This window comes from Phodopus roborovskii, unplaced genomic scaffold (assembly GCF_943737965.1).
Source record: "Phodopus roborovskii unplaced genomic scaffold, PHOROB, whole genome shotgun sequence".
Taxonomy (NCBI): Eukaryota; Metazoa; Chordata; class Mammalia; order Rodentia; family Cricetidae; genus Phodopus; species Phodopus roborovskii.
The window spans coordinates 42,338,749-42,364,722 of record NW_026126480.1 but is presented as its reverse complement, the minus strand read 5'-3'; the positions used below and the strand labels follow the sequence as shown (position 1 = coordinate 42,364,722).

Genomic DNA, 25,974 nt, shown 5'->3' with positions numbered 1-25,974 from the left:
CTGATTCTAGCTGATTCACTGAGGGTCAGCTAGGGCCAAACATGAGCAGACAATACCCCATTTGGTCCCCAAAACTGTGCCAATTCTAAATTCCTCATGCCCATGCCATGCTACACAAGCAGGCCAGGTAACTTCTGTTTTTATCAGCCTCACAGTCAGGTCCTCTGAAGCATCAGCATTGCACAGAAACCCACCAAACACTTCAGGTTTGATATTAGTGCTACACAGAAAGTAATAAGTGTGTGTCACCTTGAATGACCCGCTGTCATTCAGTGACAGTCATGATGGAAGTTCATTGTCACTCAAAGACAGGATGTAATGAAGGCAGTCTTTGGGTGGGTTAGAGGTGAACCTTGAAAATTCCCTAGAGTCAAATCTTGACCCCTTCCCAAATCTTTCAAACTTGACAGTACTGTGGTATATGATTTTCTTCAGAAAGGTGCTTTAACCTCTATCTGAACAAGCCAGTTATCTTCTTATGGTACTGGAGATGGAGTATTCACCTCTACCCAGATTCTACTATATTCTAGATTTCTGAAATAGCATGTTAAATTTAAATATCTTGGTGCTTAATCTCTAGGACCAGCATTGTCTATTGCAGTGTTTTCAACAGCCACATTCTATAGAATGTGGCCTTGGGGAGACAAAGTTTTGCCCCTGGTCTAGAGAGAGTAGATCTCTGGCTATGCTTGCACAGACACCTCCAGTCATATCTTCCTATGCCAGATTCACATTTCTTTAAGAATCCTGGAAAATATTACTGTGAAAGATCTCAGGGTTACTGTTACTGTGGATCAGTAGCTAAGTTTGTCTCAGTTCTGCCCCAGGACTGCTCCTTGCTTTCATCCATAGATGCTTTTCCCAAAACTATCTCTGCTTGGGACTCCAGGAGTCAGATAGGGCAGATTCCATCTAACAGAAAGCTTAAACCAAGAGAAATCTTGTCCATTTACCTTTATCTACATTCGGGCCTGACCACAGCCTTAGTTGTCTTTATAGCAAAAGCCCCTTATGTCACCCCCAAATATCTTCATACTCGCTAAAGTGACTTGGCAGCCAGTGCCTGGTCACCCACTGTCCCTCTAGTTATGGATGCATTGAGAAACTGGTCAAAGTCAGTCTTGTATTTATGCCTTGATGCTAGAGGTGCTGGGAAATGTAGAAATGTGGGTTCTCTCTCCTCCCTCCCTCTCTTCCTCTTTCCTCCCCCGCCCACTCTGAGTATAAACTTGAGACAATGGAAACATGATTAGAGCCACATCTGGTCAACCACTTACCAAATCTAAAGAACTGAAACAACTGTATGGGGAAGGACTCTTGTAACCAAATCAATAATAATGAGCTCCGAGAGCAGAAGAAGCTGGAACAATGAAGAAAGGACACAGGTTTTGTCATGGCTTGTAATATAGTGGAGCTGCTATTGGCTGGTATATTATGTGAGTGGGAACTAAATTTTATAGGAAAGCTGAAGTTGCACATTCTATTTTATCCTTTGGTGTACTAAAAGTAGCCGTGTCATCTCCTTTTGTCTAGGATTACTGGACACGCGCTATAGTACAAATGATCAATTCGCCCTTAAAAATCTCCAGTCTGATGTTACAGAGAGGAAGTCGGACTTCGCCAAGGTAACCTATGTTTGTGACTTCCAGGCTGATTAGCAAAAGTTGCTGGACTATAAAACACAATTGCCTGCCTGCTTGAGATAGGGTGTGGTTTATTTTCTTTAATAGAATGTTGAATTGATGAATCTGGGAAAAACCCAAACTCAAGTGAACTTTATAGGAAACTTTATAAGAACTTTATAGGAAAGTATAGAATATATAGGTGCACTCAAAGTGGCTCTTCTACAATCTTCACCAACAATTTTTAAGTTTGTAGTGTCAGAGGAGAGTATGATGAGTCTACCTCGATTTTAAAGTAGGAGAGGGGAGTCAGAATACCAAACTATGTAGCATCCTGAAGGTCAGAAGGGAGTACTTTGAAATACAACAAGCCAGTACAGGTTGTTTTATCTGGAAGAAGTATCAGTAGTGTGTAATAGAGACAAAAAGTAGAAGTCATATGTGTATAACGAAGTGATTCAAACCAGGAGGTGAAGAATTCTGCACATAGTGGTTAACACAGCCAGTTTATATGCCAGGTTCTGCGTAACTAGTTGACTCATTTGATGCTTCTATAGGCCTGGAGTGTGGGGGGGTCCTGATAATGAACCCTTGTGCAGAAGCCAAAACAAAGCTTCAATGTAGAGCCAAGCATCACACACATGCAAACCTTGAAGCACCTAAAGTGCTGGGCCCATGGCCTATCCATTCTGCCTTTGCTCTGGAGGTCTGCCCCAGGGTAGAGCTCACCTTCTGTGTCTTATAGATGTTTCCTTAGAACAGATTTAAATAGGAAACATGTCTATTTGGGATTCTTCCTAAAAAAAAAAAAAAAAGTGTCTTTTATTTAACTCTGCACTTACTATAGATCTACAGCTCATCCAGGAATCCCTAGACTCAATCTCTCAAGATAAAGGATGCTATTCTAGTTTGGTTTCTATTGCTGTAACAAAACCAGCTTGGAAAGGAGTTTATTTGGCTTTCATGTTACAATCCATCATCAAAAGGAGCCAGAGCAGGAGCTCAAGGCAGGAACCTGGAGGCAGGAACTGAAGCAGAGGCATACAGGAGTGCTGCTTACTGGCTCGCTCCCCTAGTTGTTCAGCTAGCTTTCTTATATAGCCCAGGCCCACCTGCGCTGGAATGCACTACTCACAATGGGCTGGGCCTGAACCCTCAAATCAAACATTGATCAAGAAAATGTCTCACAGATATACGCATAGACCAATATGATGGGGTCATTTTCTCAACTGGAATTCTCACTTTGCACATGACTACAGCTTGTGTCATTAACAAAAACTACCCAGTGCAGATACTATTCTGCCTGCCTCTCCCTCCTGAGTGCTGGGAGCAAAGGCCTGTGCCACCACTTTTTATTTTTAATTTCTTCAGACTCTATGAAGTATTTGCACATACTATGATTTCCAACTGCCTTCTCCCCATTTAAAGCATTGATTCTTGTTAGTTTCCAGTGGCTGTGAGGAGGATGGAGTGGGAACTATTTATTTACTGGGTACAGAATCTTAGTTTTATTAGATAACTTCTGGAGATGGATGGTGAGAGCTGTACACCATTATAGAATGCATTTGACAGCAGGGAAGCACACTTAGAATGCTTAAGATGGCGACCCTTGTATCTATTAGCCATAATAAAAACATGGCAGAAAGGTTGATTTTAGGCAGTTTTTTACTGCTTTGTTACCCACCTGAATCCTCTGGTTTTTACTGACTACACAGAAAGACAAAGGCTTCCTGATGAGTTCCCTGAGTTCCCGTTGCTTCTCAGCAGAGTAAATGCAAGTCTAAATTGCCCTTGTATGCGGAACGAAGTAGCACAGGGTTGATAGATTACTCAGCAATGATGCTTCTGGGTCTGTCCTATGAGGGTAAGCAGATATGCAGCGGGTGAAGGCAACAGTGGCAGCAGGTATCTGTGAGGAGATAGATTCGAATCTGGAAAATATAGCCATAGGTTGCAGAGCTATACCAGCAAAGGAAAGAACTGTCTCACCCAGGGGAAAAAAAAATACATATTTTAAAGGTCCAGACCAGACTGCATGCTTCTCCTTCAGAGATATAAATTGCTGCGGGAAGAAAGTCATTTTCACCTCAGTGGCTCTGGGTAGGATTGTTCTGAGTACCTGCCACTTATCTCCCTCTTATTTCAATTTAGGAAACGATGCCCTTCTTAGTCGTATGCCTTAAGGCATAAATAAAAAGCAAACACAGTCGATAAAAGAAGCATGAAAACAGTTACCAGCTCTACAAAATCATGCTGGAAACATTTAAAATAAATCAATATCTTAAAAGCATTTAAAAGAAATCAATATTAGCATCTATGAGCAAGAGATTGCAGAAATTATGTGGGAAGATGCTGGCCAGGAGACAGTCTGCTGCCAAAGCCAGACCCAAACCCAGCCTGGCTTTCACTCACCTTGAACACACATCTCTTTCAATACCACATGGCTTTCTCCATCCTTTCAAATCTAGTCTTATATCTTTTAACTTTATTTTACATGAAAGGTATCTCTCTTCAAAGTCACCTTTAGTTAACCTAGTTAAAAGGCAGAGGGAGTGTCACCCCAAATAGCTTGATTTGAGACAATCTGTGCTTTTATAATGTCCCTTCTTCTTCTCGGGTGTGTGTGTGTGTGTGTGTCTGTGTGTGTGTGTGTGTGTGTGTTTGTGTGTGTGTGTGTGTGTGTGTGTGTGTGTGTGTGTGTGTGTGCATGTAGAAGCCAGAGGTTGATATCAGTGTCTTCCTTGACTGGTTTCTACCTCAGTTTTTGAGATAATATCTCCATCATTCTGCCTGGACTAGTTGGTGAGCAAGTCCCAGGGATCCTCTTGGCTCTGCTTCCCTAGTGCTGTGGTTATAGGCACATGTCATCATGTCCTGCTTTTTATGTGGATGCTAGAGATCCAAACTCAAGCTCCCATGCCTGTGTAGAAGCAGTTCATCAACCAAGCCATCTCCCCAGTGCTAGGTTATATGTTCTATTTGGTTATCTATTGGTCTCAGTAAGAAAATGAGATTCAATAAATAAAACTTCCCTTACACAAGTATTGTGTATGCTAAAGGTTGGAAAGTCCCTCGTTTCCCTCTTAATGCCTCTAATTTTATTTGGGGGATCTTTGGTTAGTATTCAGTCTAATGAATATCCTGAATATTTGGACATTACCTCCAGGGAACCACAGTGGTTTCTGTTACTCAACATGCACCTGGCATGTAGTATTAATAGGTGTTCAATAAATATTTGTCATCCGGATCATTAAACATATGGTTTGCCTATAACTGTAATGTTACAAGCAACACTGCAAAGCAGTTATGGACAAGTGTAAGTTGGATGAAATGTCTCGGCTGCTGAGATCACATCAGGTCTCAACTAATTTCTGCTAAGTCATGGGAAAAGTAATTTATACAAATGCTTGTAATAATTAGTGTTAATTGTCAATGTGACAAAACCTAGTATCACCCAGGAGATGGGACTCTAAGCAAACCTTTGGGGGAATTCTCTTCAGTCAATCGATGTGGGAAGACTCATCTTAGTTGTAGGTGGCACCATTTCAGAGGGGTTGGATCCTGGGCCTTTTTACTGAAGACATGGTGTCACCAGCTACTTCTAGATGGTGCTACTGCTGAACTGTATCTTGAACTTTGAGCTAAATATACCTATCCTACCACCCTCCTTCCCTCCCTTCCTCCCTTTACCCTCCCTCCCTACTTTCCTCCCTTCCTTCCTTCCATTACTTTTGCCCTGGTATTTTATTACAGCAAGAGAAAAGAAACCAAAGCAAGGCTTATGATTTGAGAGACAATGTCACACTGTCATCTCTTTTTGTTCTTCACACCTTCCCTGTGAAGAAGCAAAGGCAGACAATTCTTCCTGGGCATGGTGCTGGTCAGAGTGTATTCACCCAGGAAGAGTGTCACCTGAGTAACACAAGAACTCGAGAAATAAGTTCAGATTCACACTTTTCATTATCACTCTTTCCTCTTTCTTTTTGATGGGAGTCAAAAATCACAGTCATACTTCCCAGGTCTCTGGCTCTTTATCCAGGCTCTTCTGAGCCTCTAGGTCCTTTGGGAATGATGCCCAAGGCCGGTAGCCCCAAGAAAGCCTTCAGCAAGTATGTCCTTGAGCTCTGCCTGGAGGAACCAGATTGCCACTGCCAGTATCATGGTTTTTTTCTGTGGGGTTCCAAGCTGAACTGGCAACTCTTTGTTCCTAGCAATATAGCCATGCTATATTGCTCCCACAGGAGCCTGAGCCCATGATGGGGGCCCTTTGACATTGGTGATTCCAGTACAAGAGAGGGTGCATCTTAACAGACTCCATTTCAATCTTCCTGCAATATAGCTTTGAAAATCAAGGCTTCTCTGAGGTCTGAGGCTTCTGACAGCCATGACTGAGGATGGGTCCCAGGTCACCTAAGTCGGCTCAGCTTCCTTCCTCCATATCCATGAACCCCCACCCCACAAGGGCCACCCAGGAGCTGGTTACAAATATAGATTCTGACCCTCAACCCCACAGGTCCTGATTCAACTTACACCTGGAGACCAAGGTGTTCAGGGATCTCTACCCCCACCCCATGAGATTTTTGAGGGCAGGTTGTCACTGGTCCAAACTTGAGGAAGCATTGCCCTGTCGAGTAAGAGCAACACTGCAGGTTTCAAGCTAGGTTTTTTTCCCCCCAAAGATCAATGTCAAAGGAATTCCCACTGGGTATGATTACTCCCATCGTGGGGTGCACAGGAACAATTATTATCGGAACTAAATTTAACTAGGATGGGAGGGACCGTGTACTGTCAAATGGGCTCCAGGTGCACTGTCATTTTCTTGTATGCAAATCACAGCCGTGAGAGTGCTGCAGGGAGAAGGGTGGAGTAGGGAAGGTACCTACTGCAGAAGCACAGAAAGCCTGCTGGACACCAAAGGCACAGACACTTTCCTCCAGTCCAGCTCCAGCCCCTAGAGTCTATTGATTTCTCTGAGGTGGAGGCATGGGCTTCTGGGCTTTGCAAGCTACAGGTAATTGTTTTGTATTATAGTGTAGTGTCAGAGGTGCCAGGGAAGCATCTCCACTCACAACTGCAGGCTCCACTGGGTTGACCTTGAACTGTTGAATGACCTTGAATTGGAAGGTGGCAGTAAGGCTCTAAGGGAAGCTTGAAGTACTATCCTTGTCCAGGAAGCAAAAAGACTTTGTTTTTAAACTCTGAAGGAGGTTTAAAGTGGACTCCCCATTCCTTTCCCTGTCTCTGGTTATCAGGGCATAGAAATCGAGGGAGCCAGGTATGGTAGCACATACCTATAGTCCCAGCACCTGGATGGCAGGGACAGGATGAGCTTTGAGTTCAAGGCCAGCTTGGGCTACATAAAGTGCTGCTTATTGGCTTGCTCCCCATGGCTCATTCAACTGTTTTCTTCTTGCACCCAGGGACACCAGCCCAGGGGCTGCACCTCCTGCAGTGAGCTAGGTCCTTCCATATCAATCATCAATCAAGCAAATGGGTACTACAGACTTGTCAATCGACCCATTTTTTTTAAAAAAAAAAAAAAAAAAGTTATTTTACATACCAACTGCAGTTTCCCCTCCCTCCTCTCCTCCTCTCCCTCCCCTGCCCATCCAATCCTCCTCTGTCTCCATTCAGAAAGGGGCAGGCCTCCCATGGGCTTGAACAAAACATGGCACACCAAGATGAGGCAGAACCAAGCTCCTCCCATTGCATCTAGGCTGGGGAGCAGGTTCCACCTATAGGCCCATCCTATAGAGTCATTTTTTCAATTGAAAGTCCCCATTCCTAAATGACTCTAGCTTGTGCTATCACTGTGCTAGCTAAATAAATGAATATTAAGCCTGCAATAAAGAAGACACAAATCCTACCCTTGTTCCCTTATGTCTTGGGAAAGGCAAAGCCCAGGGTTTCATGGTACTTGAGCCCACCCCTTGTGAATGCATTTCCTTGAGATGACAGCAGGCCAGCTGTGACTCTGTTTATGTTCCCTGTATCACCTACATCAGGGGTCCTGTGTGTGTCGTTAAATCCCCTGTACTCCATCCACCATCAAAATCTCGGGCCTGGGGTACCCGCACTCACAATGTTCACTGTGATTCTCAGATATGCTAGGGTTTGAGATCTGCTGCCTTGAATGCTGAGTACCCTAGTGATGCCTTTTGGCTTTCACAGATATAATCTTTACCATGACCTCAGGACCTATGCAATTCTGTATACAAGTTCATTTTAGACACATAAAAAAATGGGGTATGGCTCTGTGCACACTAATGCTGGGCTGTGGTCAGCCTTCTGCGGCACTCAACGCACTTACATGAAAACACAAGAACAGAGGGATTCCCCTTCTTGCTCTTAAGCTGGTTAGACACAGTGCAAAAACAAAAACAAACAGAAAAACAAAACACAGTGCCTTATTCTGCATACAGCAGCAGTGATTTACATAAGATCGTGGGAATTGCTAATTAGGAAGCAAGGAATTCCTTAATCATTTGAAATGTGGACAAAAGCTCCTCACAGAGTAGCATTGAGCTACAGTTACACTCTGTATACTGGTATACATTCATTGTGGCACACCCCATCCTGGTGAGAGAAGTCAACTGTTTGCTGGTCTGGGAAACTGAACCTGGGCATCTGATTTCCCTTGTCTTGCTCTCTGAGCTTGGACTTCTGTGAGGCCAAGCAAGCAGAAAGTTAACTGAATTAGCCTTAACCAGCGAAGATGAAAGACTGTTTCAGAAGAAACTAGGGAGGTGGCTCGTTGTTACCACATTCACTGACATCATCACCAGAGTGCTGGCCTATCACTTCCCCAACTCCGATTCTCAGCCACCTTGGTAATTCTGCCTCCCTTCCTTAGTGAGGCTGTGAGATTTTGTTTTGAGGTCCCAGGGTCTGGCAGAAGCAACTCTCACAGTCAAGGGGTCTCTACTGATGGATCACAAGGCTAGCTGACTGACACCCAGCTGAGTAAGTCCATCCTTCCCCTAATTAGACTAATGTGTCTACAACAGTACTTCCTCACAAACATACCTAGGTTTCTGTCTCCTCAGAATGCTCAGATTTGGTAACAAGAGTGCCTTGAAGGACTTTCCTGAGAAATCTAAGTGCCCCTTCTCCAGCATTCCCATGACCCATGAGAGTTCGCTGACGCCTGAGAATTCGCTGTGTTCCTATGAACTCCTGGAATAATTGCAATTTTCCTCCCTATTTTCTAGGATATGTTGGCATCACAAAACACAAAAAATGATATCACCCATCATCATTTCCCATCAGAAGAAGTCAATGGAAAATGGAGCCGTGTTGCCCCTGTCACAAGCAGTCATTTGGCCTCAGCTGGGTCGCACAAAGCCAACTTCAGCCAGGCACGGTGGAGTAAACATGCACAGGCCATTTGCTACAGACAGAGTGGGAATTCTGACTCCACCGGAGGAGCTAGGATTGGAGACAGAACCGCTATCCACAGGGGACAACCTAGGCAGAGGCCATCACAGAGGGTTCTCATCTATCACCATTACTGCCCGACGTGTGGGCCCTCCAGCCAACTCCTTGGTATGGGACACTGTTAGGGACTCACTGTGTCCCAACTGCAGGGCTAAGAATGCTCTTCTCCAAGGACCCCCAGCTCTGGCCAGGGAAACCCATCTGTGTCAGCACAATGAGTCCTTCACCTGTACAGAGTTCCCTAGCAATGGCTCCATAGAGGGGCTGAAGGTTCCCCGGCTCATACAAGGCTGTGTACAAGGCAGGAGTACTGGATCACCCACATGGATGACAAAGAGGACAGTTTTTCTTCAGACAATTCACCATCGGGAAAAGTCCCATTGGTTTTCAGTTCCTGTGTCCACCTCCAGGTGTCTCAGCAGTGTCCCAAAACCATTTACTATTTGGACAAGTCTCTTTCTGTCCCCCTTGAGCAACCTCAAATTGCTAGCCCCAAAATGCACAGGTCTGTCCTGTCGCTCAGCCTTCGCTGTAGTTCCCACAGGTTAACAGCAGATGGCGTAGATAGCACAGCTAATGATGAGCCAATCAGCAGAGCCCTGCCACAAGAGCTCTTGGAGGGAAAGCAGGACCTCTTAAATCCACAATGGGGCCAAGCACAGGAAGGTCACTGGAAGGAGAGCCCAGCATTGGTGCCGATACATATGGGGAGTGGCAAGGCTCTGGCAGGCTCCCCTCCCCTGGAAAATGTCAAATGTGCAGATGTGGGAAGGAACCAGGTCCCAGTAAGAAAGGAGAAAGAAGACTGTGCAACATGTCCCACTAGCAGCCATGCCGACCAACTCTCCATCCATATTCCTGGCTGGAGTTACAGGGCAGGTGAGTAGATGTCCACTTGCTGGAGGGTGCCCAATGTCAGTGTTCAGCTAAAGCAGTGCTGCTGAATTTCTTCCGTATAACTCATCCCAGGAAATCTTTCACATTGAGCATTTGGTCATCTCTGCCTCAAGTCAACAACACATAAGTTGATGCTGATGTCACATTAGGAAGATGTTCTCAGATGAGACGTGTAGATAATAAGAGAACTTCACTCAAGTTCCCTATCCCAACAATGTAGTGGCAGGCCACATGTGCAACCCATAGCAAACAGTGGCTCTCATGCGGCTGGAATAGAGTGTGCTCACATCACATTCTAGAGCAGGGTGAGTAGAATAAAATGACACCCACACCCAGATTTTTTAAAACATAAACTCATAAAACATAAAACATCTGAATATTGAGGGACTGGCTAGAATTCTGAGGTTTTCACTTTTCAGTCGTACCATTAATAAATGGGTTAGCATCAACATTTAAAAACTACACCTGAGTTCTATAATGGAATGAAGAGCGTGTATGCATGTTTGCGTGCGTGCGCTATTTACAGCATGTTTTCTAATGGGAAAGTTGGAATGTTCCTTTCCAAACAGCAGCAAAAGGAATCGTGTGTCCCGGGTGTGTCTGGAGGGACCTGGCTGCAGTTTGTTCCTATTTCTGTTCTTTCAGGGCCAGATAGACTCTCCCAGGTAGGCTTCCCTTAGACCCTTTGGCTTTCAGGAGAGGAAGTGAGTCTGTCTTGGAGGGAGGGAAGCAGCATAGATTTCTCTGTCTCTGAATAAACTTCTATTTTCAGTTGTACTTTCTGTGAGTGACTGCTTTATGAGTCATGGACTTTCCACTTGGGGAAAATATTTCAAAGGAATAATAGTAAAACTGAAAATGCAGCATATGCATAATAATTTTATAGTATGAAATTTTGCCCATTAAGGGTTTATTAATTAATAAAAATGACCATGAAACACTTAAAACTATAATGCATGTGGAAATGTTAAATGGTATAATTAATTTTAACAAGTGTAGATATATTGGCTGCCAAGGGATCTCTAAAGTAAGTTCTATATAGCTTTTGGATTGATTAAGCGATTGAAATGCCTGAATCATTGCATACAGGAAAATGCAAGCAGCCATTCTGTTACAAAGATGAACTCCACGTTAGTATTTAAGGCAACTGCTCAAGCTGAGCAGTTCATCTTCCTTATTGATGATGATTCCAGAAACAGAGAAACTGCACTCTGACTTGTGGTATAGAATAATCACTTGGACTTTTAGAAAATTTCACCAAAGGCTCCTTGCAAATAACCAGAGCCAGATAACAAACACCCAGCTTGGAGCAGAGTGGCTTCCTATGGCTTGGTAAGGAGGTTGGCTGTTCCTGTAAAGGTTTTTCTTAAGTAGGTTAGGGGAGGTTAGCTCTGCTTTCTGTGGGGTTGGCATCATCAAAATAAGTAATGCATCCTACAGACTCACTTTTAGAGCCTGACTCTCAATCCCAGGGCCTCAGCCTGTTATTTGAAGAAGGCCACAGAGGCTCAGAGAACCCTGAGCACATTCCCTTATTTTCTAGCTCAATGAATGTGGACAGTGACACCACCACTCTGAGTTTCTAGCATTCACTCAGTAATTAGTATTCTTGAATGTCTTCAAGCTTAACTTTATTTCCCATTCTCTATCAGCCCCAGGTGGGATTCTTGAAGGGAAGAAATACATGTGAGTCTCAACAGTTTCTACCTTAATATCCAACACCACAGAAAGCATCAAGGATTGAGGAGATGCTCAAAGAAATAACTCCTAACCCTTAACAAAGGAAAGTAGAGACCCATGTGTCCTTTAGAATGTTGTGTTCCATTAAAATAAGGGCTGATTTGGGACATGTGCCTCTGGTGTGCATGAATGCATGGACATGTGTACACACATACACTCTCACTCATATATATCTACACTAATTTTCAGTGGGCTACATTTCTTGTCGACTAATGAGAAAGCATGCCACAGAATTCCTGTCTGAAGTTTACCAACACTAGTTACAATCCACTAGTTCTAATGATCTAAGTCTATCCTGGTACAGGGTACGCCATCATCCCAGGGTGCACTTGCAAGCTCAGCTGCTACCCTCATGGAGCCTTTTAGCCTTAATGCAAGTACTCTCAGACCGTGGCGATGCTCATTAAGACTCACAGGACCTGTGCATCTTCCTGTCTGTAACTGGAACTGTAGCTGAGGCATTCTTGATGGCTTCCTGTGGCTATACACACTATTAATGGGCATCATCCTTCATAGTGTCTGATGCCAACTCCTTTCATCTAAAGCCCTTTCAAGCAGGATCCCCTCTGAGCTCACTTTGCTGACATCCAGCTGCCTTTGTAGATACTGCGTGGGAGAGTCCATAGAGTCCATACAGTTTGGGCTGTAGTCATTAGGTCACTGGATAGAAAGTTCTAAGATGGTATTTTTGAATAAGCCTGGAAGAGATGTGTGTACTCAGGAAGACTCCTAAAATGAAGTCCTCTGGGGCAAAATGTCCCAGTAGACACATGGGCACTTACTTCTCCTTGGGACTGAGGTTAAGAATGGGTTCTCTTCTTGCATACCTCCTTGGTCCTTGATGCTTTGTCTTCGCTGTCAGTGAGCATCCTGCTGGTACTGTAGAGGTCAATGGCACACAAATCTCTGCCTCTGTAGTGAGGTGAACTTTCATCTCTCTTGCCCTTGTTCTCATTATCAGCACCATGAATAGTCATGCTATGTGTTGTAAAAATCCCCAGTGCCAGAGCTTGGTTTGTATCTACTATTTCAAATCATCTGAACAATTTTGTAGAGAAAGTATCAGTTAAGCCTATTTTATAGATAAGGCAAATAAGGCTGGAAGATTAAATGACTTACCCAAGTCTGTGTGCCCATTAAGTGTCAAAGCTGTGTCCATGACCCCTGTTGCATCCTTGCCAGAAACAGTCCTCAGCAGACCAGTTCCCATTGTCACCATAGAAGGTGGTATATGAAGACTGCTTAGGAGCATATCAGGTGGTGGCTCAATGGGCTACAAATGGGTTTCTGATGAGATATACTAAGTTGTGTTATCGATTTGGCTAAAGTTCATCAGCTCAGAGATCTTTCCCTACCTGAAATCTGGGTCCCCTGTGCCACTCTGTGGGATGTTTTTCATATTTATCTGAATGGTTCTGACATCACTCTCTCTCTCTCTCTCTCTCTCTCTCTCTCTCTCTCTCTCTCTCTGTGTGTGTGTGTGTGTGTGTGTGTGTGTGTTTATGTGTGTGATGCACTGTGGTCCAGCTTTGAAGCTTCCTGAGACATCCAAGTAGATAGAGAGCAAGATATGATGTTAGATGATATTGGAGAAAAGACTAAGGGATGCTCTACCCACACCTGCTTGCCTGGGTTCCTTCTTTGTGGTGGGCCTTTTGGACTGGTAGGCCCTCAGCAAGTGCACATACTCTAAAGTAGTGGTTATCAAACAGTGAGTGGTGACCCTCGGAATTACATATCTGCCATTAAGGTTACAATTCACAATGTAGCAAAACTACAGTTATAAAGTAGCAATGAAATAATTTTATGTTTGGGGGCCACCGCAACATGAAGAACTGTATTAAAGGATCACAGTGTTAGGAAGGGTGAGAACCACTGCTTTAAAGGCATCAGTCTGAGTAGCTGGAAGGAAGAAACCCCTGCCAGGCCACCACATGGGTACCAAATTTGTTTGTGTTCTGAAGTGTGAGGCATGTGTAGTGAGCTAGCTTCATTTCATTCACACATCAGGCTCACCTGAAGGAAGATGGCCTCCTGTACTCAGCTCTCTCATCCTAGAGGACTTATTTCTAGAGGGTTCAGAAGGATTAGGAAGACACTTTAAATTGTGTTTCCTCCCTCTGATGATCTAGAATTATTGAAGCAGTTGCCCTTGGTTCTTTCTTTCCTCTCCCCCTTTCCTCTTCTTTTCTCTTCCCCTCCCCTCTTTCTCTTTCTTCCTTTCCCTCTTCCTGTCCTCTTCTTCCCCACTCTCCCCTCCCTTCCCTTTCCCTCTCTCCTCCTCCTCCCCTTCTCACCATTCCTCTGGCCTCTCTCCTCCTCTTATAAAGGAAAGTGTGTTCATCCTCACAGACCCTCTGATTTGTATGGCATTTACTCACCCATGCTGTTCTGGTGGGAAAGTACTGCAAATGCATAGACTGATTTGACTGTTGCTGATAAAACTTTATTTACAAAGGCAAATGGTATGCTGGATTAGCCTGCCCATAATTAACTGATTCTTGACCTAGAACCACTTACCAGTATTGTGTCCTGTATTCTTGGTTCTCGGACTCTGAGGGGGGGAAATCAATGGATGGTCTATATGAAGAGAGAGAAGGCATACGTAGATAGGAAAGGCATTTGGTGGACAAACAAAACAAAGGTCATAGCAACCGCAAGGGTGGGAATGGGCCCTGGGCCCTCGGTGTTGCTCTGATCATGAGGGCTGGGCCTTTGTACCACAGGGAGTAAATGTGACCTCAAATGAGGAGCTTTCTTTTGCTGGCTAGTTCTCTAAGATGAACTGATGAGGGAAGTGTTCCCAGAGTATGCCATGCAGGGCACATCAGAGCTGCCCACTCTGCCATTTTCTACTGTCTCTACCATTCTCTGAAAGAAGTCAGGGGTCTTAGGCTCCATTTAGGACAGGACTGCAGGTGGGCCATGGGCTGTCATCTTCTCACCATGGGAAGAGCTGACCTCTGCTCTTCACTCACAAATGCACACCAGGCAACTGTGAGAATGAACCCAGAGCCGTGTTTGTTTGTTTTTTAATTTTTAGTCTGTATACATTTTAAATTAAAATATAAGTCCTTCACCCTCCCCCCTTCCTCTTCCTTTAGTTCCTGCAAAGTCCCCTTCCTCAAACTACTTCCAAGCCACACCTCTCACTCCCAAATTGATAACCTCTTCTTCCCTGGGTATTATTGTTACACACACACACACACACACACACACACACACACAGCAATAACAATAGACATGCTAGCTAGAAATGTAGAAAGTCTCAAGTCTCATAGGATCACATACCTGGACAAGGAATTATAGGCAATTTATAACTTCTGAGGGAGGGGGAGCTAGCCTCTGCAAGGGATCCAGAGGATATTCCTTTTGGTTGTTCAGTATAATGTGGTCAGCCCTGAAACCATGTATATACAAACAACAAAAACGGACTCAGCAGAGGCATGTTTTGAAGGTGATCCAGCAGGGCTCACCAATAGCACAGGTGGATTGTTAGCTGTAGAGACTGGGATATCCAGCATCATATATATATATATATATATATATATATATATATATATATATATATATATACACACATATACATATGTATATGTATATGTATATGTATATGTATATGTATATGTATATGTATATGTATATGTATGTATGTATGTATATATATATATATATATATATATATATATATATCCCTCTGGATTTCCTGAGGCTGCTTTTGTCTGCATCATTCCCAGTGAGATTGCAACTAACAATATAACCACAACCTGTCCACCAGGTAAACAGTCTTAGGTTGGTATTTTCTGACCTCTTCTGAAGCTACAATTGCTCAAAGTGTCTTTTTGTTTGTTTTATCAACTAAACACGAGCCTGGGCACAAAGAAACTAGAACCTCCTCTCACTCAACAGTTTGAAGAGAGCAGTTAGGTGTTAACAGCAACCCCACAACCATTGATGTTCATTTATACAATGTTCCCTAGCTACTTCTATACATAGTGACAGAGCTGAGAGTGGGAAAAGAAACTATTTGGCCCACAAAGCAAAAAATATCTATCACCTGGGCCTTTTAACAAAGGCCACCCCTGCTCAAGGATGACCTTTTTAGAAACTTAGAACTTTGCCTTCAAGGTTCTTATCACTTTAGTAGGAGAGGTCAACCAGATGGTCCCTTGAATTCTTTCCTAGTCCATTAATTTGGGAGGGAATCATGCTGGGGTTTTCTGTCATGGTAGCTGTCAAAGAAGCTGTATTTTCAGGGTAATTCTCAGAAGTGGATGGAGTAATGCTCAAGCAAAGGGAGATGTGCTTTTGTCTCTCACCTCCTCCCACCAACGGCTCTAGGGCTACCTCATATCTTTTGGCCAAAGCCTGTCCAATTCTTTCTCGCTCTTTCCTGTTTGCTAAACTGTTCATCACAGTGGCTAGCCCAGATGCCCGTTTTATTGATAGTAACAAATTCTGTCACTGTGTGCCAGTCACCATTGTCATTAATGATTGTGTCATGTGTTCAGTTCTAGCACCTTCAGGTACCGCCATACCCAGAGTTCTACCCCTGACTTACTGAGTCAGCGCTGGTTCTAGGCACTGGGCTGCTCCCTGATTCCATGGTGCTGAAACAAAACTCAGGTGTGTAGGATACAGTCTTTTAATGTGACTGTTAACTCACTGGAGGTCCTTTTCCTTCTAAGCAGCACACTGAAAAGTCAGAAACTGCCTGAGTTATTGTTTCCACCCTGCAGACCACCATGGGGTTCAGAGTAGATAACTCAGGGTCTGGGTGCTAGGTAAAGGTCAAGTATTTTGATGAGTCAACAAAGCAATTGATGTGACATCAGGGTTGCTCAAGGGCCCTGTGTCTCCTTCCTTGTACCACCTCTCCTCACACCTGAACCTAACAACCAGGGAAGGGAGAGAGTCATGTAAGATTCACCTCCAAGAGGTAGGTTGTAAAATCTGCAGAATCCCCAGTTGGCTTGAAAATTGGCAAGTGAGGATTTCCAAACTGTGTTTCCCCTGAGAAGTCAATCAGAATAGTCAAATATCATGGGATGAATTTGTCCTCTTTCAGACGGCTAAATGAATGTTGAGAAAACGGAAACATTGAGCAGTGTTGCACAAAGATGTAGAAGGTTTTAAATTTTGTTTGTTTTGTTAATGGTAAGTCTAAATGAGGTGGGGTCATCTCTTCCTGGATGAAAAATATACTTTTCAGTTTATTCCATCATCAACAAGGATCCAAATTTGCTCATTTTCATCACCCCACTTGAGAAGATGAGAGCCATTTCTCCCCCACTTTCTTTGTCTTATGAATAGCACCCTCCATTTTATGAATGGACTATGCCTCTACAATGTTAGGGAGAAAGTCATTACTAATGCTCCATTTGTTTAGGTTTGCCAGGGATTCACAAAGAGAAATGGATTCAAGGACTGAAGACTGACCAGATAATGGTCTGAATTTTTAAATTAGGAAACAGTAGAGCAGCTGTCTAGACAAGAATGAGTCAGTGATGGTGAGGGCCACTAGCAGAGGTACCATTGGCTTTGGATACAAGGCCCATTGCATTCCAGTCCATTCAGTTAATTATTCACCACTTCCTGTAGGTGTATTAAAGTACTTACATGAGTGAATTCATAGAGGGACTCCATACTGTTTTATAGTTATTATTAGTCTTTAGCATGGTCTGAGCTGTTTGCTGGAAATTAATTTAAACACAGTCCTGGGAGGACAAAGTGGTACAGTGATGAGTTATGTAAGAAAGGGTGTTTTAGGTCAGATAACCTGGAAAATGAAAAAATCAGAAATGTGGGAAATAGGTGGTGTGTTTTAGTCCTGTGTCTTGGTGAAGCTGTCCTGCTTTCCCAATAACCTTAGACTTTTGGATGAGATGAGATCTTCTCTGGTGTTGATAGCCAATCTTGGAGATCAGGAGACAAGTGAAGATGATAGAACAGACTCAAATTCTTTTTACAGTCTGCTTTTGGAAGAGTTTGCTGTTAGATGTAGAAACCCTTTTCATATTGTTACCAATACTCCATTTATTACTCATTAGACCACAGCAACATGGAGGCATCCATTGGTAAAGGCCCTGGTCCACAGCTGGAACACTTTAGTACCCAGTTTGAGGCTGTCTTTGGAGAGTATAGAAAATTGTTCTTACCTGGGAAGGACATTACATATAGAATCATGCTACCTGACACTGATCCGATGAAGAACCATTGCCTCCAAACTAGTATTGTCCTGTTTGAGCCATTTGGGGAGATGTGTTATCTCTTCTATCTTGATTCTTAGGGCTATCACAGCCTCTTCAAGGTTGAGGGGTCCTAGAGGGCAGGTGTGTATAGTAATGGTTTTCTTTTTGAAATGGACACAACCTTTGTCACCACAACTGGGACTAGACTTTGTCCCTTGAAGTGTCTACTTGCTCTTGCCCACTCTGAGTATTGTGATACATGATCTATGGGAATGTCCCCAGTCATAACCAGTGGAGAAACTTATATATTATCTTCTAGGAAGTTGTCCATGAAATCAAAAATTGAACACAAAAGCTACAAAAAATAGTTTATTTGCATATATGGACTGCATCCTTGGATCTCCTGTTGACTTGGGTTCATCATTTGGTTGGTTTGTTGGCTGGTTTGTTGGTTAGCTGGTTTGGGTTTTCTTGAAACAGACCCTCATTATGAAGCCCTGGTTATCCTGGAACTTACTTGCTGTGACCCTTTGGCCTCTGCTTCTCCAAGTGCTAGGATCACAGATGTGTACCACAAAACCCAGCTTCCCTGTGCTCCTGTGTGTACCCAGAAGTCTTCATTAAGTTTGCAGCCATCATTCATTATATGACATTATTCATGTGGGTCCATAAGGAAAAGGAGGCCCTTAGTAGTACTCTCTCCATCTCAGAGGTATGCATTATAACTTGGATTTTCACAGACAGAGCCATAGACAGTGTCACAGCTAAAGTTTCCAAAATTTCTAGAAATCCAGAGCCAACTTTGAAATCCAGTTTTTGCAAATGTGTAGACATTCATGATGATGGCTTTTGCACAAAACTTGCTCCTCCTGGTTTTGCCCTATCTTTTGTGTGTATAAACACATAAATTGAATGAAATAGACATTATGTAGTTTTATTTAAAATATGTCCACTTTTTACTCCAAGGATCAACCTGGCAGTTAAATAAAGTGGAATGGTGTTTTTCTTGTCTCTGGGTTGTTCTGGAGTTGAGGAAGATAGAGGTTTATGTATTTTTTCCAAGACAGACCATGCTTAGATGTTTTTGTTTGGACCGCCCATGAAAACAGCAAGCATTTGATTTTTTTCCTGGCACTCATGGGTCAACATGAATGTTCTTGTGCATATAAGACCAAGTGGAACACTTAATGCAGAAACTACAGACCTTGGAGAAGTAAATGGTAGATTAGCAGATACCAGTCATGGAATTTGGAGAGGTGGCCCACCAAATGCATGGAATGTAACAGAACAGTGCATTTGGAGGTCACTGGGTATGAGAAGGGCATCATCCTCACCTGATTTTCTGTGTCCAAGCACACTTTGAGCATCTTTAAAACTTGCTTGGGTTGTGGCTCTACTGGTGACCCTGATTTTTTCCTGGATTAGCATTTTGTGAAATTGATGCTTAGAGAACAGTTTAGACGAATCAGCTCCTCTCTTTTTTCTTTTACCTTTTTATATCTTACAGAAAAAAAGTAAAACATGCATTGTAAAAATTAAAATTGAAGCAAAAATAGAAACATGAAAGTTAACTTACTCAGTAAGTCTTCCCACAGGTTCCATGAACACTCTTGTTAACACCAAACTTTTCTTTTTTCTTGATAGAATACTTTCTTTCCATTTCTTTTTAAACAAAAGTGAGATCATGCACATGGATTGTCTACTTATGTTGTACATGACTCCCTGTTAAACACCGAATTATTACAACGCCTTCTACTGCGTGAATTTACCTAACCTTGAAAACCAAAAATTTTATTGTTAAATAGATCATTTAAGAATTTAAGACTCCCTGTTAAACACCGAATTATTACAACGCCTTCTACTGCGTGAATTTACCTAACCTTGAAAACCAAAAATTTTATTGTTAAACAGATCATTTAAGAATTTTAGGACAGTTTTGGATAGATTTTAGAACAATTTCAGATAAACATCCTTTGAGGGAAATATGGACATTTCACATGGTTTTCTTAGCAAGATTTCCAGGACTTTAGTGAGAGGATAGGCATAATCTTAAGGTTCCTGAGCATGGATTCCCAAAGGACAGCACTGTACTGTCTCCACATGAACTCCAACTTCACTAAGCATGCTCAAGCATCACACACTGCTGTCACAGCATTCTCCACACGTTTTAATGAGTGGAAATGACATTCATGATGAAAGTTTGTAGCTGTTAAAACCTCTAATTTTTAAATAATTTCAGATGAGCAAAGAGTCCCAAGATAGTGAGAGAGGTTTTCAAGGAGCCTTAACAAGCTTCTAACTCCTTTGGGCTCATCTTTATCACTCACCCACAGTACGCCTGGCTAGCAGCATCTCAACCTAGATACTGGGGCATTTGTGGCTGTCATGTAGCAGTGTTAGATTTCCTGGTCTCCACTCATAGATGCTAGCAGTGTTTCTCCCTGACCCACTAAGGAGTGCAATCCCAAAATGTCTGCAGACATTGCCCAGGAAATGGAGAATCACAGATCTAAACTTGAGACCTCAAGGCTGGTCCTGTCACTAGGATTAGCTTAAGTGGCAAGCAATGCTTAGGTTCCTGGAGTCCTCACTAACATCCCTTTTCTGTTCCAGGATTTCTCCCCAGGATGCCATCTTGCCTTTAGTCATCATGCCTGCTTCTGGTAATTTTCCACATTCAGATTCTTTATTGCTTTAACCACCTACCTTTTATCTTTTCCCCAACAGGCTTAAAAAGGTTTCCCTGACCACATCCTTCTCTTTATTTAAATCTGTACTCCTTCCACATGAATTTCCTGTGTGGTGTAAGACAGGAATCTATTCTTCCTAGAGGCTGTATGCCACTTATCTGTGGGGACCATTGATGAGAAATCTTTTATTTCAGAACTGGTTGGCAGTACCACCCCTGCATGGAATTCTTGTTTATGCAAGGATTTCCTTGGCTTACACAGGTGTTTCCTTGTAGGAATTTCATGCAGCATGAATAGAACAGTGGGTGAGTCACCAAAGCTCCTGCTCATGTATGGGAAATATGGGGGGAATCCTTTTGGCTATTCTTAGTATGCCTCAGTGGTGTGGTCAGAACTAGTCACAGTAGGAGTCAGCCAAAGTGCCACCAGACCTCATCAAACATTAACTTTATACTTTAAGGAAGCCCTCCCAATCTAATTCTGTACTTTTATACACTGTTGGGAGACATTGCTTACTTATAGATATTTTATGTATATGTCTATGTAGGTAGACTGATAAAGAAAAAAGATAAAAGATTGTAAGATAAACAGTGTATTTAAAGGCATATAAAATGGATAAGTAAAATTATGAGTGAAGGACAAGAGAATATAAGAATATCCAGACTGATTTCAGAAGCTAAAACATCCTTCTAGAAATGAAAAGCACAGAACTTTTTTTTTAAGACACAGGACTTTGGATACAGTTAAAAGCAATGACACAGAGACACTAAATATTTGTCACCTCCAAAACAATCTTTGATAGTGTTTTACCACCCTCAGACCTGTGGATCATATTCATATCCATATTAATGGAAGAAATCTTTGGTCTTCCATTATATAGGGTGTGGTTTCCTTGCATTTTTCCTTACTATCTTTCACCAGTGTTTTATAATGTTTCAGTGTAAATAAAATAGATCCTTCCTTCATATTCTGAATGCTTACTCCTAATTAATTATATCAATTTTTTAAACCATTACTCAATACATACATAGTTAATTATTATAAAATGATTTTTAATGCTGTTTCTCTTAAAAGCTCTTAATGTAAGAATTTCCCACATTCTTCTATTAAATATACTTGCTCCTTGACAGTTTCAGTTTCATACATGCCAGCCTAGCTCTAAACAAGACATTTATTTGTTCTACTCTTCTAAAGCTCAGGCAAAATGTTGCAAATGCTGTTGCAAAATGGAGAGTGAAAAGAATATAGGAGATGGGGAAAGGCTACAGAATGCCATCTTCCACACATGACTTTGTTTTTCTTGCCTTATTGCACTAGGCACCATTGCCAGTAAGGAGAGGTACTAAGAGACAACATCTTTGTTTTATTCCCTGTTAAGTGTAAGGGCTTTTAAAATATCGATTCCAGCCTTATAAAAGACCATTTATATTTCCCCCCTTTTTTGTGAGAAATTTTACTAGTTTTTAAGTGAGCAGTTCCATAGCATTAAGCAAATTGATGTTTGGCAACTGTCACCACACCCATCTCAAGAATTTTGTTCATCTTATAAATAAAATCTTTCTCCATTAAAACTGACACTTCATCCCTTGGTAACCAGAATCTGCCTTCTGTCTCTGAATTAACTGCTCTGGAGACCTCAGATGAGTGTTTTGCAAGTGATTCATTTTACCTTTGAACAGTATCTGAGTTGTATCCATAGTGTAACATCTAGCAGTCTCCTTCTTTGTTGAGGCAGAGTAATATGCCCTATTGTGTCCACCCATGTTATGATGGATCCTTGGATTATGTTTATCTTTAGAGTATTTTGATTAATGCTCCCATGAACATGAGCATACAAATACTTGTTGGATGTCTTACTTTCACTGTTTGAAGATATGTTAGAGGTATGTACCAATAAGGGAAATTGCTGAATTATATGCCAATTCTATTTGTAAGTTTTGAAGAGCTGTCACACTGTTTCCGTGGCAACTGCACTACTTGACTTTACTGCTGGCAAAGCTCAAAGGTCCTCATTTCTGTACACTCTCACCATACTTGTTCTGTGTTTACTCTAAATATCTATCCTAATTTGTACAAAGTGCTGTCTCATTGTGATTTTTGATTTACAGTTCCCTAATGATTCTCTAGTGGTTGAATATTTTGTGTGTGTGTGCCTGTTGACCATTTGTAGATGTTTGGAGAAATGACTATTCAAATTCCTTGTCCAGTTTTTATTCAGTCTATTTTTTTCATCCCCTATTACTAATTTGATAAGAACTCTTGTTTTGCCTGGACATTTGAGTATTCATAGGTTTTTATTCTTTTATTTGAATAACAATGATTAACAATTCTTCTTTGTTTTATAAACCTGAGGAACTACATTGACTTTTGTGCTAACTTGGGATTGCTATTTTATCATGATATATTACATCATAAAAAACAATATTGCTAAATTACATTTGCTAACATTTGGGGATGTATTTTGTGAGATACTAGTGTGTTTGCTTATGAGGTATTTCTGGATCAAGTATCATGGAAACACCAGCTTTTAGAAAATGAATTGGAGGCTATTCTCTCCTTCTCTGGCTCTGAATGCTGGATTAGACTCACCAGAGAAGCTCTCTTGGCCTGAACTTCAGTTTGAGGGTAGCTTTTCATTACAAATTCAGTTTATTTTTCTTCACTTGCATTGTGTCTTATGTTTCTGTTGATGTGATAAAATATCATGACCCTAAGCAACTTGGAGATGAAAGATCTATTTCATCTCACAGCTTAAGCCCATCATCCAAGGAAGTCAGGGAAAAAAAATCAAGGCAGGAACTGGATCAGTATCCACGGAGGAATGTTGTTTATTGGCTTGCTCCTCATGGCCTGCTCAGCATGTCTTCTTATAGCATCCAAGACCATCAGCCCAGGGATGGTACCACCACACTGAGCTGGGCCCTTCCATATCAATCACCAATCATGGAAATGAACTATAGTCTTCCTTGCAAATCAGATGGGGGCATTTCCTCCATCAGACTTTCTCTTTATTAGCCAGGTGTTCTACTTCATAAGCCTGTTTTGGGAACTTGTGTCTTGAGAGAACCTGCCATTTCATCTAAGTCATTTGTGTAAATCACATAAAGCTCTTCATAGTATTGGTCTCCAGTGATGTCCTTGGTTCATCTCACATAATAATAGTTTATCTTTCCTTTCTATCAGTCTACCAAGACATTTTCTACTCTATTATTTTTATTTCCCCCCAGATCCATGATTTTATTCTATTGATATTTTGTATTTGCCAGTTTTCTACTTGGTTGAGCGTCTCTAATCCAAATTCTAAAATGTTCCACAGCCTAAATATACTTGAACATTGATACAACACAAGAGGAAAATCCTTCACTGTGAAATCTTTGTGTGAAAAAATATTTAAAATGCTGTTTAAAATTACCTTTTGGCTATGTGTATAACTTATATGTGAAACATAGGTGAATCTCCTGTTTAGACTTGAGTATTATCTCCCAAGAAATCTGAATATGCATTTGCAAATGTTTCAGAATCCCAACTTCTCAAAATGATATATCTCTATGGTACTTGATATTCAAAGTATTTCTACATAGGTTTTCTTGACTATCATTTTATTTTAATTGTGTGTTTATGATGAGATGTATGGAGAGCAAAATTGTGTCCAGTACCTTTTTCTCAACATTTTATGAGCCATTCTCAAACATTTAAACAGAAAGATGAGAACACTCACAGTTTTCTTAATTATTGACTTGTGTCCATATACCTGTCACATTAAGTTTTCTAGGTTTCTCACCTCTCTTTTATCTCTTTCATGGTCATACATTAAATCATTTAGTTTCTCATTCTGCTTTTTATCTATGCTTGTTAAAGAGTGTTATTTTTCTTTTCTGTTCTGTTCATTTTATTTTCTACTATTTTAGTGACCACGTGGAAATTGTATCATATGACTGTAAAGAAGTCAAAGATGAATGGGTATTTTCACTCATCTTCCCAACAATATGGCATCGTGGGGTAGTATACTTCCATCCAGAAGATGCAGCACAGCTCTTGCCAACAGGTCCATCTGCTTCTGCATCTGATGCTAACAGACTGACATGATTTTTCTGCAGTGTCTGCCTGTGCCCTGTTTACCATCATCTTTGCTTCCTTTCCATTGTACATGTCAGATCCGTTTTTACCTTCCTGAAGCATGCATGGGGAAACTTTATGTTAAACTGGTTCAGACTGGAATGAGGCTGAAGGAAGATGAGGGTCCTAAGATGTGTAATATCCAAAATATTGAAAGACTTGTTGAGGACTACCACCCTGTGCAGATGGTGATTTCTGCTTAGTACTTGAAGACTTTATTTTTTGTCTGTTTGGCTTCACCCATTGCTATGGAAAAGGCAGCTATAATGTAGGTATAATTTTTACACTTTTCCTCTGGGGTACACTGAATATATCTCTGTGCTTTATTATACTTCTTGGTGGATTTAACTGTAGGTGTCTTCTTTTTCATTTATCTTTTTTATTGAAAAAAAAAAGATTCTTATACAATACAACTCAATCATAGTTTCCCCTCCCTCTACTCCTCCCTGTTGTCCCCTACCCCACTACCCCTTATTCCCCTCCCCGCCAGATCTGCTCCTCCTCCACTTGTTCTCAGAAAAAAGCAGGCTTCCAAGAGATGAAAGCCAATCAGGACAAAACAAAATACAATAAGATAAGGCAAACGTCTTCATAAAGGCTGGATGAGGCAACCCAATGGGAGGGAAAGAGTCTCAAGAGCTGACAAAGGAGTCAGAAACACATCCACTCCCACTGTCAGGAGTCCTGCAGAAACACCAAGCTAACAGCCATAACACACACCCAGAGGACCCGGTGCAGACCCACGCAGGCTCTGTGCTTGCCATTTCTGTCTCTGTGAGCCCATGTGGGCCATGTCCTCCTGGTGTTCTCTACCTACTCTCTGACTCCCAGTCTTTATTCCCCCATCTTTGCATTTTTGCTGATGTTCCTGATTTGTTTAATGGACCTGATGGTTGTTGTACTGTGAAAATTTCTCAGATGTTTGTTTCCTCCTCCATTTCCTCTGTTGTAGCTCTTTAGGTTCTAATTAGATGTGTTTTCCATGGACTCCTATGTTGTTACCTTCTAACCTGTCTTTTACATTGTCTACTTCTGACACTTTGTGTTCAGTAAAATCACAGTTTTATATTTTACTCTTAGCAGTTTCCAAACCTGTATAAATTTTTAAATTCCACTTAATGTATTTTTCATTTCTAGGACTTTTACCTCTTTTGAAATCAGCCTGGCTGTTTTTGTAGACTCTTGTTTCACACTTATAACTTTAATTATCTCTTTTATATATCTTTAAACGTATTACTTATTTTTATCCTGTATGTTATTATTAATATCAGTTATATGTGA

The 25,974-nt window shown here is 41.7% G+C and overlaps 1 protein-coding gene across 1 annotated transcript in view; it reads left to right on the top strand.

The window, feature by feature from the left end:
* The window catches only part of CUNH10orf90 (chromosome unknown C10orf90 homolog), a 207,920-nt gene that overhangs the window by 141,744 nt on the left and 40,202 nt on the right, over window positions 1-25,974 (top strand). The window contains 4 exon segments of the mRNA XM_051193214.1: window positions 1,534-1,625; window positions 8,834-8,857; window positions 8,859-9,333; window positions 9,336-9,938. Coding sequence (XP_051049171.1) covers window positions 1,534-1,625; window positions 8,834-8,857; window positions 8,859-9,333; window positions 9,336-9,938 — 1,194 coding nt within the window.